The 16,616-nt window shown below is 36.1% G+C and overlaps 1 protein-coding gene across 6 annotated transcripts in view; it reads left to right on the top strand.

Moving 5' to 3' along the window:
* The window catches only part of PDZRN4 (PDZ domain containing ring finger 4), a 415,958-nt gene that overhangs the window by 203,248 nt on the left and 196,094 nt on the right, over positions 1 to 16,616 (top strand). For 2 of the 6 annotated variants that reach the window (XM_055085692.1, XM_055085691.1), the window contains one exon: positions 3,436 to 3,580. The exons of the other annotated variants lie outside the window; for them this stretch is intronic. In XM_055085692.1, the coding sequence (XP_054941667.1) occupies positions 3,436 to 3,580 (145 nt within the window). The remainder of the gene's footprint in view (positions 1 to 3,435; positions 3,581 to 16,616) is intronic. 6 annotated transcript variants of the gene reach the window in all.

Below are 16,616 nucleotides of genomic sequence, written 5' to 3'. Positions count from 1 at the left end.
ATTCTTTGTCTCTGTTTATTTTTTTTTCTTTTGCCTACCCAGGTACGTGGGGGGTTTCTTGCCTTTTGTGAGGTCTGAGGTCTTCTGCCAGCGTTCGGTGGGTGTTCTATAGGAGAAGTTCCACGTGTAGCTGTATTTCTGATGTATCTGTGAGGAGGAAGGTGATCTCCGCGTCTTACTCTTCCGCCATCTTCTCCCCTCTTTTTAAATCATGTTAGATTCTTGTAGTTGTATACAACACCTAGCACAAGTAATGGTTATGTAACAATTATTTTCTTTTCAACACTATAATTGGTCTGAGGCTAATAATTGTTTGTTGGGTAAATGCATGAACATATTAGATTTATTTAAAAGGCTTACTTCATTGTCATGGCTATTTGTAACTGTGGTGTAACCCAATTAGTTGTAGTAAGTATTACATATTTGGAAAACTGAATAGTGGGATGCCTACTCCTAATTAAAAAAGAAAAGTGGGCTTCCAAGGGTCTAGGAGCTCAGCAAAGTGTTTGGAACTCTTCTGGTATGGAAATGGTGGCTTTTCTGATTATGTGTCGCTGTGTAACCGAATGCTTATCCTAGAATAGAAATGGTAACTATACAGGTAATTATATAATAAGTCCTCCAAACTTAGTGGCTTACCACAGCAACCATTTTATTATATGTCATGATTTTGTTGGGCTAAGAATTCAGGCAAGACCTGAGAGTGAATGTTCTCTTTCTATTGGGTTAACTAAGATTATGTAGTGATATTTGGCTGGAAGATGGGCTGATCTGTAGGACCTAAGACCACTTCACTCCCATGTCTGGTGCCTTAGCGGGGTTGGTCATGTGGCTGGGCTCAGCTAGGACTGATAAACAGGCACCTACATGCGGCATCTTTACAGTGACAGTTTTAGGGCAGTCACATTTCTTATGTAGCAGATCAGGAGACTCCCAAAGACAGTGTTCCAAGAGTGAGCCTTCTGAGAGGAATAAGTGGAAACTGTAAGACTTTATATAATCTTGACTCAGAAATCCCTGAATATACTGTCTCTGCCTTCTAAGAACAGTGTATTGTTTTATTATTATTATTATTATTATTATTATTATGAAACAAATTTCTCCAAAAGGTAGCAGCTTAAAACTATAAGCATTATTTTCTCACTGTTTCTGTAGGTCAGGAATCTGGCAGCATTTTAGCTGCCTGATTCTGGTTTAGGGTCTCTTGAGATTGCAGCCAAGCTGTTGGCCAAAGCTGCAGTCTCACCTGAAGACTCAACTGGGGAGATTTTGCTTCCAATGTCACTCACATGGTTGTTGGCAGGCCTTAGTTCCTCACTGACTGATGACCAAGCACTTCACTTCCTTACCAGTGGGATTCACTACAGGTTGCCTGAGTGACTTCATGATGTGGCAGCTGACTTCCCCCAGAGCAAGTGATCTGAAAGATAGATAGAGAGAGAGAGAGAGAGAGAGAGAGAGAGAGAGAGAGCGAGAGGGAGACGCACCCAAACCAGAAGCTATGGTCTTTTGTGACCTAATTTAAGAGTGGCATAGCATCAGTTCTGCCATATTCTACCCATTAGAAGTGAATTAGTAAATTCAGCCCACACCCAAGGGGAGGTATAATACACTCCACCTCTTGAAGGGAGGAGTATCAAGAAATGTTTGTAACCACCACAGTCCACTTTCTGGATGTAAATTTATTCACATTGTGCCCACAAGCAAAATACACTCACTTCTCCCAAGGCCTCCCAAGTGCTTCAAAGCATCAGCTCTAAATCCAGAACCTCATCATCTAAATCAAGTCTAGGTATGGATGAATTTCCTCCACTATGGATCTTAAACGAAGCTTCTTGAGTACAGTTCCTCTCAATATGTAGATCTATGAAACTAAAGAGGCAAGTTATCTGCTCCCCACACATCCAAAATACAATAGTATCACAGGTATTAGGTAACTGATATAGGCATTCCGGTTCAAAAAATGGGGAAATGGGAGACATAAAGGAGTCACTGGTCCATAGCTATTCCAAAGTTCCTTGATTAGGTCTCAGGGTCGGGAATGAGTCTTCATAGCTCTCAGCTCCACTTTCGGGCTCTGAGTCATCCTTCATTTTTCATGCAAGTTAGTACATGGCTACAGCTGAGTAGTTTTCTTTGCCTGATTCCAGCAAGCAGAACTTTGGAGGTCAAAAAGTCATATTCCATTTTGTGATATCTCTCGGTCCCTTTCAGTCTAAGCTGATGATGTATCCAAATATATAATTATTTCAAAACTTCGTGACTCTTACTGGTGTCTACTCTGTTAGACAAAGGCTACACTCAAAATTATGTTTGAGATAAACACTCCTCTACTTTGTGAACACTGAGGAACAACACTACACCCTTAATCTTTCTAGAAGTCTTGTTTATTTGGAAGAGTGGGCACATCCCTGCTCTCTTTAGAGGCCTTTTGCTTGACTGAATAGTACATTGAGGCAATATCTCACAGGGATAGCCTTTGCTTCACCTTTGGACCAGGTTTTCTTAGCAGTATGCTGGATTTCATCTTTCCTCAGAAGCCTTCTCTTAATTTTAGTATCATGTGCCATATGGAAATGGTAAGAATTCTCAAAACTATCAATTCCCATCTCCTTTTAACAGTCCTTCCTTTAGTTCATCTTTATACTTTTGCAATTTACTCTAAGCAGGAATAAGAAACCAGAAAGCAACTTTAACACTTTGCTTGGACATGCCTTTAACTAGACCACCCAGTTTATTAGATAATTCCTTTATCTCCAAGCTACTGAAGGTAACAGGGCTGCTACACTTTACTGCCACTACATAACGAGGATCTCCTTTTCTCCAATTTCCAGTAACATTTACTTCACTTTGCTGCAAATCCTCCCCTACAGTCCTATCAAAGACCACGAGACAGTTTTTTTAAGGCACTTTAGGCTCTTACTAGCACCCTCCTAAAAGCTCACTGCATGGTCTCAGTGCTGCCTCCACATTTGAGTTTGCTTTTCATGGCAGCACTCCACCTCCAGGCACCAAAATCTGTATTAGTTTTCTATTGTTATGTAAAAAAAAACCAATCTAGGGACTTCCCTGGTGGCGCAGTGGTTGAGAATCTGCCTGCCAATGCAGGGGATGAGGGTTCGAGCCCTGTGTCCGGGAAGATTCCACATGCCACAGAGCAAGTAAGCCTGTGTGCCACAACTGCTGAAGCCCACGCACCACAACTACTGAAGCCCACGTGCCTAGATCCCGTGCTCGGCAACAAGAGAAGCCACCACAATGAGAAGCACGTGCACCACAATGAAGAGTAGCCTCTGCTCGCCTCAACTAGAGAAAGCTCATGCACAGCAATGAAGACCCAACACAGCCAAAAATAAATAAATAAAATAAATAAATTTATTTTAAAAAACCCCAAATCTTATCAGTTAAAAACAACAAACATTTATTATCTTACAGTTTTTGTGGGTCAAGAATTCAGAGGCAACATAGCTGGCTGTTTCCTGGCCCAAAGTCTCTTGTGAGGTTACAGTCATGGAGTTGGCAGGGTTGCAGTGTCATCAGAAAGCTGTCCTGGGGAAGATCTACTTCCCAGCTCGCCTTTGTAAGTAAATGGAAAAGTTCTTTATGTCCATGGCATTTTCCATTGTCTATTCGTATGCTATCCTAGAGAATCTAGGACATATTTTAAGAAAGTTACAAAATAGAGTGCTCAGTGAGAAAGTCAGGTAATTGAGAGTAAGTTTTAGGGTCAGTCTTACTAATGTTATTTTATGAAGCATACTAATTAGAAATCATTACAGTGTAATATAAATAAAAACTGCACAAATACAGTTTTTATGATAATTAGTTTTTACTCTTTTGCTCATGTGAGGCAGTTTTAAAGTGGCATGTGTAATTTGGCAGGTATATACATTCTACTAGTAAGCAATAAATGCTTGTTTTAAAGTACTTTTTTTTGGGCAAGTTCTACTTTTAAATCACTCTCATATTTGATTTTGTTAATTGAATGACTTTGTGGTAAAATAACACACTCAAGAAATATTCGATTCACTTTATTATCTTTCTTCCTCCTCTACCTTAGATAGAGTTGTGATTTCTAAGGGTGTGTTTAGCTTTATACTCTACTGTATCTTCATCCTATTTTCAATCCCCAAATAGGCACAACAAAGGATTCTTTCTTTGTTCCATGCTTATAAATGACTGGCAAAATGAGTATATCTTTTGAAAGCAATTTCTACTATTATAACAAGCTGGAATAAAAATGGCCAATCAGTAATAAGCCAACCCTTATTAACTTGCACTAAATTATTTTCATTTGGCAGATAAAATAACCACTTTTCTGCTCTTAATTAGACTTTCGTCTAATAGGATTGACAAGTCAAGCTGGGTGAAAAATGCTGTGTTTAATTATTTTAGAATTCAGTATTTTTTAATAGATTCAGTTTTGAGAAAGTGCCAGAGAAACTTGAAGAACCCACATTTTGTTTTCCAGGTTACTGCCGCTCTTAAAAACCAAAAACAACTCTAGCTGACGGACATTTTAAAATTCTGCTATTGTATATTGATCTCTATGCCCTTACAGAATTTTGATTATTATTAAAAAGTGGTAGTTTATTTTATAAACCACTTATATTCTCTTTTTACTCCTTTATTACATGAATATAAGTTATTCTGCCCCGTTGGACTGTATCTTATGGTTAAAAGGTACACAAAATGGCCACTTAGAGAAAAGAGGTATATGGTAAAAAAAACACAAGCTTTAGAGCCATAAATACTCAAATTCTAACTCAGCTGCCAACTAGCTGGGTGAACTTGGGCATGTTATTAACCATGTCTATGCCTCAGAGATGATGTAAAGAGTGGAGGTATAAATATAATGCTTCTAACAAAGTACCTGGTACGTAAGATATGATCTGTGAATTTTGGTTTTTATTATCAACACTTTTACTCCTCTGTTCTTAATATGACACTGAATTTTAAAATATACCCATGTTGGTGAAACCCCTTTGCTTCCCAAACCAGGTCGCCCCAGGTCCCAAGTCTGGCTGGCATTGAGAAAGAGTGAGTTAAGCAGTCATAAGACTAGAGATTTAAATTAGGTTAGACAGAACTTTTAATAACAGAAGGTGACTGGGAAACTACAGGATTTGCTGAAGGTGTCATAAAGGGTGGGATAGTGGGACAAAGAATATGTGAAGTCAGTGATTGGAGAAAAATAACTAGTTCAAATTTAGGAAGGAAGTAAAGGGAGAGAAATAGGAAGAACCTAGATCTGTTGTTCCTTTTCTAAGAAAATCTTAGACCACCATGTGAAGAAATGAACAGATCAAATCATAACAAAAAGGTGCATGATGTCTTCAGCTCTTCTAATTTGAATCAAGAATTATAATGACTTACAAATGCCATAAGCTATAACTTTTGTATAACTTCCAGTTAGTAAACTTTTTGTGCTTTTGTCAAATATCAAATGTTATATACTAGTTTAATTTATATTGAAATTGAAGCCTAGTCAATTTCCCAGGGGGTTAGAAATTCAAAGATATAGAGTTTTCTCCCCATTTATTTCATACAAATAAATTACAATATGAAAGTATTTATTCCAGAAATTACAACAGTGTCTGACACATAAGGTACTCAGTATTTTTTGGTTGCATGAAAGTTGACTTAACTAGTTTGAGAATCTTCCTTTCCTGTCCTAATTCTAAGGTAATTTTATTAGGTTAAACTCAAAGAGACTATTTTCATCTCATCTGCACAAATGTATCCATAAAACATTCTCAGCTATAAAACAAGCAGTGACAAAGACAAGCTCTTTCAGTATTTTTCCTTATTTGCATTATGTTTAAGGATTTGAGTCATTGGGTCTTAGGAAAAAGTAGAAAACAAGAAAGGTGCAAAAGTAAAGTGTTTATTATATGTACTAGTATATATATAATATATCTACTATAATAGTATTATATATAGTATATATAATGTTATGTAATATATATAATATATATCAGTATATACAAGAATACTGATATTTTATTTGATCCATTAAAATTCATGAATTGTTTTTAGTACACAAATAATGCTTTTTAATTGTCAAAAATAAAACTGACCAAGGTATGTAAAAAGGAGAAAGAAAAAACTATCGTCATTTAAAAAAAAACTACTGTTAACAGATGTTATAATATAAAGACGTAGGCTCACATAAGAATGATAAAAGAATATCAAAATTCAAATGGTAAATTGTGTCCCTTTATCCTGTTTCTTATTTCTTCTGCCTATTTTACTAACTTTTGATAGTCATCTTCCTGGTTTTTTTCAATGCTATACACTTAAATTTTTACAGATCTGTAGGTTTTAAAATTATTCCAACCCACGGTGATATATGATATTAATATCAACAGAAGAGGGAAAAAAAGCAATAATTTCCCCCTTGCATTCCATTCTTAATTGTTCCGTGGGCCTTTCAGTTTTAGGGTAAAATCCATTTATTCCTGTTTGGGTAGATGCTTCAGCTCCCTCAGTCTAAAAATGCAGATTCCGGGCATCCTACAAAGGACCCGGCAAAGAGGAGGAGGCGAGGCAGGGCAGAGGAATAGAAGGTCCTGGCTCCCTGTGCCAGCTTCATATGTAAAATGGTGCTCTCTTTTAAACTGGAGCTATTGTGCAACTTCTTTAAAGGGATATTGGAGCAGCCTTCAGTTATGAAGCTGTTATCAGATAACTCAGGTTCTGGTTGCAAGACTCTGAGAGCAATACACAGATACATTGATACATTCTCTTTGTTTCTATATCTACTGAATCTGCTGTTTTCTGGCAGCTATTTTTCCCCCTGTTGTGCATTTAACTTAAATCTGACAGAAACCATAGATGAATTTTGTAATAGACATTGTTGGTACCTAAGTCCCAGAAAGGCATTTTGGATAGGCTAATATCAGCAAAATTTTAGTGGGTAGTCAGGGAATGATATAGAAAACATGTAGTTGGCCTTCATGTGAAATAGTTGACTAACGCTCCTCTGATGAGCCTTCAGATTCATCTAAATCTGAATAATTGGTCTTAAGTGATTTGCAACACATTCGAGGCACTGTCAAGGGCGCATTCTGGGCAGAGGCATACTTTAGAAATTAAGACCTCGTGGGTTTTGTTTTGTTTTGTTTTTCTGTTTGAAAATATATTATTATATGTTCTGTTTTGTTCTGGGACTGTCACACAGCCCTACAATGTTTACAGCTTTCAACCAGAGGTAGAGATGGGGGATGAGGGAGGGGTGTAGCCAGGGGAAGATAACTTCATAAAACTTCCCTAGTGCATCATTTTATCCTTTCTTACAGTGAAATCTAAACTAATCCTCACTGAAAAATAATTTCATTAAGACCTGTTCTATAAAAGTGTCTTTAGGAACAGATGTTGCTTTACAAGTAGTATAAAATGATTTTTTAATAAAACTGTCCAAGAAGCTAAAATAGTTCTGAAGAAATATAGCTTCTTGGTTAAAATTATGCCTTCTTTGATTTACTTGCATCTATATCTTTTGTGTTTTTGAGGTAGATCTAAACCTGACTGTAATTAGGCTTCTTTTTTATTGTATTTTTGAGATTCTGGATTCTATAGTAGAGTTGGTTTTCACATTTATTTAGGATATAAGCATTTTAAAAAATTCTTCCTAAAGACTTAAATGTGTACATTTGAAAAAGGTAGCTAGCCATAATGTGCTTTGGGTGTAGCAAAAATCCACTTACTGGCAATTCAGATTTTCTATGTAAATGATAAAAGTTTTTCCTTATAATTACTTGGATCTGCTTGCTAGATATATTTAAAATGTCGATGAAGCCATAGATTGTTACCAACTTAACACTGCATGCTTATAGCCAAACAAATAAATATACAATTTCCCTTATTCAGGAAACATTTCATGAATGTCTACTGAGAACTAAGGGAAGCTGTTTGAAATGGAAAACTTCTCTCCAGTAGCTCGTGGTAATAACATGTTTCTCTAACATCTGTAATAAACACTTTTCGTTGTTTCTTTAACCTGCCCTTATATTGTGCCATGTGCTAAACTGATTAGTTTTATTATGAATGTGTAACTTACAAAATGCTTTCTTTACATGCATTCACTGTCCATTAGTCATCCCATCAGAAATCTCAGACTGTCCCTCAGCTTTGACTCAGCTTTCTTTACTGAGACAGATTGTTGCCTTCACAGGGCTTCTTAAATCCATCCCCTCTTTGCCACTCCCACTCCCCACTGTTAGGCAGTCTCTCCTCATACCTTATCTAGCTTGTTCTAATAGCCTCTTTAAGGAGTATGTCCTCCAGTCTCTTCAGTATGGCAAGAATTTCTCCTTGCCATCACAAACTCAACCATGCTACTTTCCTTAATACCAACTGCATTACCTGCAAGATGAAGTCCAAAGTCTATAGGCTATCACAAAATGACTCTGTCTCTGATTTTCATCTTAAATCTAATCTGCCAAAGTTCTCCCCAAACTATGCTTCAGCCAGAAACAGTCTACCCTCTTCACTTTTTGAAACCTTAAATTCCTCAGGGCCCTTGCACATTTTGTGCCCTTCAACTATGGGGCCTATTCCTCCTTTCTCTCTCATGTAAAAAATTCTCTGCACCCCTTGAGGTCAGTATATAAGTCTTAGGCCCAGTGGATGGGCCCCTCCCTTATTACTACAGTCCTAACTTCTTCCCATTCCTCTCATCCTGGGGCATCAAAAGTATTTGAATTTATTGAGCACTAATACTCTCTCAAAAATGAGAATTGTCGATGATTTTGATCACCAGGGACTAATCAGAGATGAAAAGATTATTTTCTATTTTGTATAAGAAAAACATTAACAGAAAATACTAAGCCCTTTGAGGGCACAGTCAGTATCTTATGTATTACTTATCTTTGCCCATTACAGCATTATTCACAATAGCCAAGGTATGGAAACAACCTAAGTGTCTGCCAATGGATGAATGGATCAAGAAAATGTGAGATAGATTAGATAGATAGAGAGATAGATAGATAGATAGATAGATAGATAGATAGATATACACACACAGGGATATTATTCAGCCTTTAAAAAGAAGGAAATCCTTTCATTTGCCACAGTATGGATGAACCTGGAGGGCATTATGCTAACTGAAATAAGCCAGACAGAAAAAGATAAATAATGCATGGTATCACTTACACATGGAATCGAAAGACAAAATCCAGCTCATAGAAACAGAGAGTAGAAAAACAGTTGCCAGGAGATGGGGGAGTGAGGGAAATAGAAAGAATTTGGTAAAAGAGTACAAACTTTAAGCTCTAAGATGAATAAGTTCTCAGGAGCTAATGTATAACATGGTGACTATGGTTTGTAATATTTTATTGAAATTTGTTAAGAGAGTAAAACTTAAATGTTCTCACCAAAGAAGATTTTTAAACGGTAAATATGTGAGGTGATAGATGTGTTAATTAACCTGATGGGGGAAATCCTTTCATAATGTATACATATTTAAATCATCATGTATACTTTAAGTATCTTACAATTTTATTTGTCAATTATATTTCAATAAAACTGAAAAAAAAGAAAATGGTATTGGATCTGATCTTCCATGTGTTCTTCTATCTACCTATTATCTGCTGAGCACTCCTCATTCTGACCTGGTTTTCAGTTGACAGTTTAGGTGAGTCATCGTTCCTAATATCCTCATTCAGTGTGATGGACCATTTCAGGTGCAGCTCTCTTTCATTTACTTCTCTGCTGCTCTTCAAAGAATTCTCTTAAAGTGCATTGTCTAGTTTATGATTTTTCCCCCCTGTTTACTGTCTGTCACATCCCCAAGATTAAACTTTTGAAATGTAAATGCCAAGAATGTATTCTTTAATTTTTTTTTCAACTTCTTGACCTACTACTGTATCATTCCTTCTTAGAATAAAAAAAGGGAGTTCTCCACATTAATTGAAAGGTGGGGGCAACAAAGAGGTACAAGGGGTTGAGTATGCAAAGAACTCAAGGTATGCAAACTCTTGAGTATGCAAAGAATATTTTGATATTTTAAAATATCCTACACCACAAAGAAAACAATACATGAAAAGATTTGGAGGCAAAAGAACTCATGTACTGGGCTTCCCTGGTGGCGCAGTGGTTGCGAGTCCGCCTGCCGATGCAGGGGACACGGGTTCGTGCCCCGGTCCGGGAAGATCCCACATGCCGCCGAGCGGCTGGGCCCGTGAGCCATGGCCGCTGAGCCTGCGCGTCCGGAGCCTGTGCTCCGCAACTGGAGAGGCCACAACAGTGAGAGGCCCGTGTACCGCAAAAAAAAAAAACAAAAACGAACTCATGTACTAATCAGGAACCTAAAAAATAGTTCAATTGGCCACTTATATGTCTACTTTGGAGAAATGTCTATTCCAGTCCTTTGCCCTTTTAAGTTGAGTTGTTTTCTCTTTTTGTTGTTGAGTTGTAAGAGCCCTTTATATATTCTAGATACTAGACCTTATCAAATATATGATTTGCCACACACACCAAAAAAATTCAATCTTACCAGAGTTTAGAGAAAATACATCCTGAAGTGACCAAGAATAAGACTGAAATGTTAGTGAAATTTGGATCGTGAAGGGTCTTGCATGCTTTTTAAGATGATTAAACTGTGTCTTGAAGTCAATGGAGAAGCATTAGAATGTTTAAAGCAGAGAAGTAATGCCCTGACCAGATTTATGCTTTATAAAGATTAACTTGGTTGCCTTATAGAGTCTGTATTGGACAGTGAGACTGAGTCTATCATGATCTACCATGATCTAGGAAAGATCATGAAGGCCTTGGACTAGGATAGAAGAATTGAGCAATATGAGAGATTTTAATTTGATGGTATGAATAGCACTTGGTAACTGATTGAATGTAGAGAGTGAGGCAAGGAGAGGTAACACAGATGACACCCCAGTTCTAGGATGGGCAGTTGGGTGAATGGTGTTACCTTTTTTTTAGGTTTAAAAAAGATAGGTTTTATTTCTTTCAAAGTACACATTTATGGCTAAAAAATTGAAATATATGACAAGGTTTGTAGTGAAAAATAGGAGTCCCATGGTCTATCTCATCCCCACATCCCAGACCTCTACACATTTCTTCTGGTATTTACCTCCATGTTCCTAAATACTTTGCTTATATTGCTGCACATTAGTTTTTCAATCTATTGATTGCATACTGTGAAAGGCCAGGATTTAACCTCTTTGACATATTCATGTACCAGCCCAAACCCCACCAGCTCTACACGTAGAAAAACTTTGTTTTCTCCATCTTCTGAGAGTTATCACAATTTTCAGATAAGCCAAAGCAAATAAAATGCAACAAAATACAATAGTCATCGTATTATAAACCTACCATTTTGTAGTATAGAAGACAGCTATTGGTATGGGGAAATGGTAAGGGCAAGGAAGAGAAATTCAATTAATTCAATGAGTTCAAGATGGAACATATTAAATTTGAAGTGTCTTTTTGGTCATCCCAGTAGAAATCCCAATAGAAACACCCAGTAGACCATTGGCTATGTTGGTTTGGAGCTCTGAGTAGAAATCTGTAGAGAGAGAGATTTGTTTGTTATCAGCATGTACAAGTGTAAAATTGAATTTCCTGTGATTCAGGTTAATTGAAATTTGTAATAGCGAACACTTTGCCTAAATTGTGGTTTATTTAGACTTCTATTTTATTTTAAATCTCTACTGTAGATTAATAAATTTGATTAAAACTAATTAGTACAAAATAGTCAGAAACATGACATACTATCATTACTTGCTTAAGTTTCCTCCATATAAGAAAAAAATGTTGAATGTGGCATTTTTTCTTAGCTTAAGATGAATTAAAATTAATTTTGGATCTCTCTCCTTAAGATTATAAAATGTCATAAAACCAGTGTTGGGCATCTCTGGAGAATTTGGATAGGAACTTGAAGATGAGTTGCTACTACATGTGAAGAATGTGATCTTTGGTATCCATTCCTGTGGAATTTCACCTATAAAACATTGAATGGATGTAAAATCCAATCTAACTGCTGTTCCCTTTGAGTGATGATACATTCTTCAGAAAAGCTAAAATACAAGTGTTAGATAAGTCTAACAAAGTATTCCTGAGTAAGAATACTAAAGCTCTGCATTTCCAGAATGTCTTTTGAGAGCAAAGTTATATTTAGCAAGAAGAAAAGAAAATGAGGAAATGGAGCAGTTGAAAAGAAAAAAATTAAAGTTTACTTGCGGCAGCAGGGTAGCTCCCTTCATCTTGACCAAGCTATTATGATGTCCTTAATTTGTTGGTTTGATATGAAATTATGGTTTTACACTCACCCCGGGTAACTCATCTTAAAAATACCAGCATGTAAACCTCTCATGGCCAAAATGCCGAGTGTAAAGCCAAAAGTTAAGAAGAGACACATCAACTAGAAAAATTACCTTTTAAAATATGTTCTTTAGAAAGACTATTTTCATCTGAAAATGTTATTTTATTTTCTTTTCTGTATGTGTGACAACAAAAAAATAAAACAGAAAAATGCAACCCCTACTCTGTCTTCACAGTGTGAATATTGCACTGACAAGAAATGCTACAACGTTTAGATGATGCAAAACTGCCTGATTTGTGAGCCTCGTTCCTCCTAATGAGTTGTGTGTTGTGATGCAGAACTTATATTCCCCATGGACCCTGTATTCTCAGAGCCATTAATTTATCTTCTATGAATTAACACTGCCTTTGTTAATGGAACAGTGTCCAGCCCTTGGCAAAGTCCTCATCCACTTGGGAAAAAAAACTGAGCTAAAATATCTCAGCTTGGTTTTAGGTTAGTACTTTGGACCAGAGTGGACTCACCCAGCAAGAAAACCCTTCTTTTCTTTATATGAAAGCTCCTAAGTTCTGTGATATAACAGGAGCCTGTAGTAAGCGGAGAGCTATTTGATGCTGAATTCTGAGCAAAGGGTTCTTTGTAGGAAGGTCTGTCAAATAGCAGAGTTACCATGGCAACCCTGGCTAGATAACCCATTTGGGAAAATACTTGTAGGACCTAACACTCTATCATCTGTCATTCAATAATTTCATGTTCATAATAACTAGGAAATCAATGGCTGTCCTCTGAGACAGTTTGTGGAAAGGGCAGGCATGCTATTGGCAGCGCACAGCTTACATCTGCGTCTACTTTGCGTCTACTTACATTTGTGATTCTCGTGCCAGGTTAGGAGTGTGAGAAAGAACTTGTTTGTTTGGCCTGGCACAAAGATTAAAGGCAGGTTCAGTTTTGCAATCTAATTACAAATGTAGTGTTTAAATATACAAAAGAGAAAGAACAAATGACATATTAACAAAGCCTTTGCTAGACTATTAGGAAGTAAGTTTCACCTAATATTAACGGTTTACATTTTAAAATTGTGCAAGAAAAGATGAGTCCAAGTTATCACGTGACTGGCATGAACAAATTCGTTAATGTAAAAGGCATTTTTCTTATCTTAGCTTTCTAATTAAACCACTTATCATTGTAGAAGCTGTGTTACCTGGCTGTTATGTACAGAATACAAAGTGATATAGAAAAGTAATTAAAATTCTTAAACATGCAGCCCGTTGGCTTTACATACAATTAGTTTTTAGAGTGTGAGGTTTAATAATAAGGCCAGTTAGCTGAGTAAAGAAATATACACTTAATAATTACCTTGACAGTATTTATCAACTGGAAAATATGACTGGAATAATTTTAGTAAATGGATATTATAAACAAGAAAGCATGATGAACTGAGACCACGAAGTGAGTAGAAGAGAAGAATTAAGCGTTTTGTATTCTATGAAGAAAGAGATATTTCACATTCATGGAAACTTTTGGAAGATACTGATTTGCACGTATGAAAAACTGAGTGTTTTCAACTTAGAAGAATTTTGAAATATAAAGATAAAGCTGTTTGTAAATTGCTTTCTTTTCAGCACAACAGGTTTTTATTTTAAGCCATTTCCAGTGAAGTACTGCTATCATATGGGGAGCTGTGATTCTGTAAGTTTACAGAGTTCAAGTTTTGTCAAAGTGGAAGTATGGGAGCTGATTAAAACATCATCTTTTCAACATAAGAGATGAAGTCTTTGAAAGTGAACATGGTATTTTATCCAAAGGAGGAGTACTTCTCTAAAGAGCTGTGCTGAATATGAGCACATAAAATGGAAAGATTATAAGACCCTTTTAATTGAAACCTGAGGTTTACTAAAGACTTTTTAGGTCAGAATTTTATACATTTCTCCCCATAAGCAATCTGGTATCTTTTGGAATTTTCAAAGATCTATTGAGCAAATTTACTGTTTGTTTCTCTCTTTCTCTTCCTTCTTTCTTACTCTTGAACTTTCTTTCCTCATTCTATCTCTCCATATTTTCTCTCATTATTACTTTTGGGACTGAAGAATATTCATTTCTATTACTGATGTTTGCTTAATTGAAAAATTAAAACTTATGATAGCTTTATTTGAAAAACTTCTGCAAATAAATGTTCCAAGCTACTTGAGTACATGAATGGAATCCAAGTGGTATCAAAAACAAACTATTTATATCATGCAATAAATTTTGACTTCAAATAGTTTTCCTTTTAAAAGGGAACGGACATGTGGACACAGTGAGGGAAAGGGAGGGTGGGACGAACTGGGAGATTAGGATTGACATATATACAATACCATGTGTAAAATAGATAGCTAGTGGGAACCTGCTGTATAGCACAGGGAGCACAGCTTGCTGCTCTGTGATGACCTAGATGGGTGGGGGTGGGTGGAGAGGTCCAAGAAGGAGGGGATATACGTATACATATAGCTGATTCACTTCACTGTATAGCAGAAACTAACACAACATTGTAAAGCAACTATACTCCAATTAGAAAAAAAAGAAAAAAAAAAAGAGAGGGTTGATTATATTTCTAAATGTAAGAATAGAGATAAGAAGTGGAAATCTATAAACAATAAATGCTGGAGAGGGTGTGGAGAAAAGGGACCCCTCTTGCACTTTGGTGGGAATATAAATTGATACAGCCACTATGGAGAATAGCATGGAGGTTCCTTAAAAAACTAAAAATACAACTACCATATGACCCAGCAATCCCACTACTGGGCATATACCCTGAGAAAACCATAATTCATGAGGCACATATATACAATGGAATATTACTCAGCCATAAAAAGAAACAAAATTGAGTTATTTGTAGTGCGGTGGATAGACCTAGAGTCTGTCATACAGAGTGAAGTAAGTCAGAAAGAGAAAAACAAATACTGTATGTTAACACATATATATGGAATCTTAAAAAAAAAAAAAAAGTTCTGATGAACCTAGGGGAAGGACAGGAATAAAGACACAGATGTAGATAAGGACTTGAGGACACAGGGAGGGGGAAGGGTAAGCTGGGACGAAGTGAGAGAGTAGCATTGACACATATACACTACCAAATGTAAAATAGATAGCTAGTGGAAAGCAGTTGCATCACACAGGGAGATCAGCTCGGTGCTTTGTGACCACCTAGAGGGATGGGAGGGAGATGAAAGAGGGAGGGGATATAGTGATATATGTATAGGTATAGCTGATTCACTTTTTTGTACAGCAGAAACTAACACAACATTGTAAAGCAATTATACTCCAATAAAGATGTTTAAAAAAAAAAAGTGGTACATATGTACAATGGAATATTACTCAGCCATAAAAAAGAACAAAATAATGTCATTTGCAGCAACATGGATGGACCTAGAGATTGTCATACTGAGTGAAGTAAGTCAGACAAAGAAAGACAAATATCATATGATATCGCTTATATATGGAATCTAAAAAAATGGTACAAGTGAACTTATTTACAAAACAGAAATAGAGTCACAGACGTAGAAAACAAATTTATGGTTACCAAGGAGGAGGAGGGATAAATTGGGAGATTGGGACTGACATATACACACTACTATATATAAAATTGACAACTAATAAGAACCTACTGTATAGAACAGGGAAATCTACTCAATACTCTATAATGACCTATATGGGAAAAGAATCAAAAAAGAGTGGATATATGTATAACTCATTCACTTTGTTATATAGCAGAAACTAACACAACATTGTAAATTAACTATACTCCAATAAAAAATAATTTAATAAAGAAATATAATAAAAGTTGAAATTAGTAATATTAAGAAGAATCATCTATAGCCTTTATATAAAGGGATTTACCATGCTTTTGTTTTAGGAAATACATTTTAAATACCTCTTATTTTTTAAAAAAATGTTAAAGTCTATGCTATTTTGTTATTTCTTTATTCATTTGTTTAGTACATCTGTTGAGTACTAAACTCAGGTCCCCAGGCACCTGGCTGAGTGCAGAAGTTACCAATAAAGACTTCTATCCTCAAGTACTTCTCAGTCCATTGGGGAAAAAGAGAAGTAGACAGGCATTCATAGGGTGCTATGGGAGCACTGAGGAAAAGTGTTCCATCTATTATTCTTAGACACATTTATTCCCCTTGCTGTAGAATTTATTTATATGATGTCATTTCTGATAATTTTTTTTGGCGTTTCAATTATTTACCACCTTATAAATGAGGATTCAGAAATATCAACATGTGAAAAGTTCCTTGGTATTCCCAGTAAGATTCAGATATTTAAAAGGATATTTTTCAATATTCTCAATGAA

Source organism: Physeter macrocephalus, chromosome 6 (genome assembly GCF_002837175.3).
Source record: "Physeter macrocephalus isolate SW-GA chromosome 6, ASM283717v5, whole genome shotgun sequence".
Classification (NCBI taxonomy): Eukaryota; Metazoa; Chordata; class Mammalia; order Artiodactyla; family Physeteridae; genus Physeter; species Physeter macrocephalus.
The sequence above is the reverse complement of the archived record's forward strand: the minus strand, read 5'-3'. Positions and strand labels throughout refer to the sequence as shown.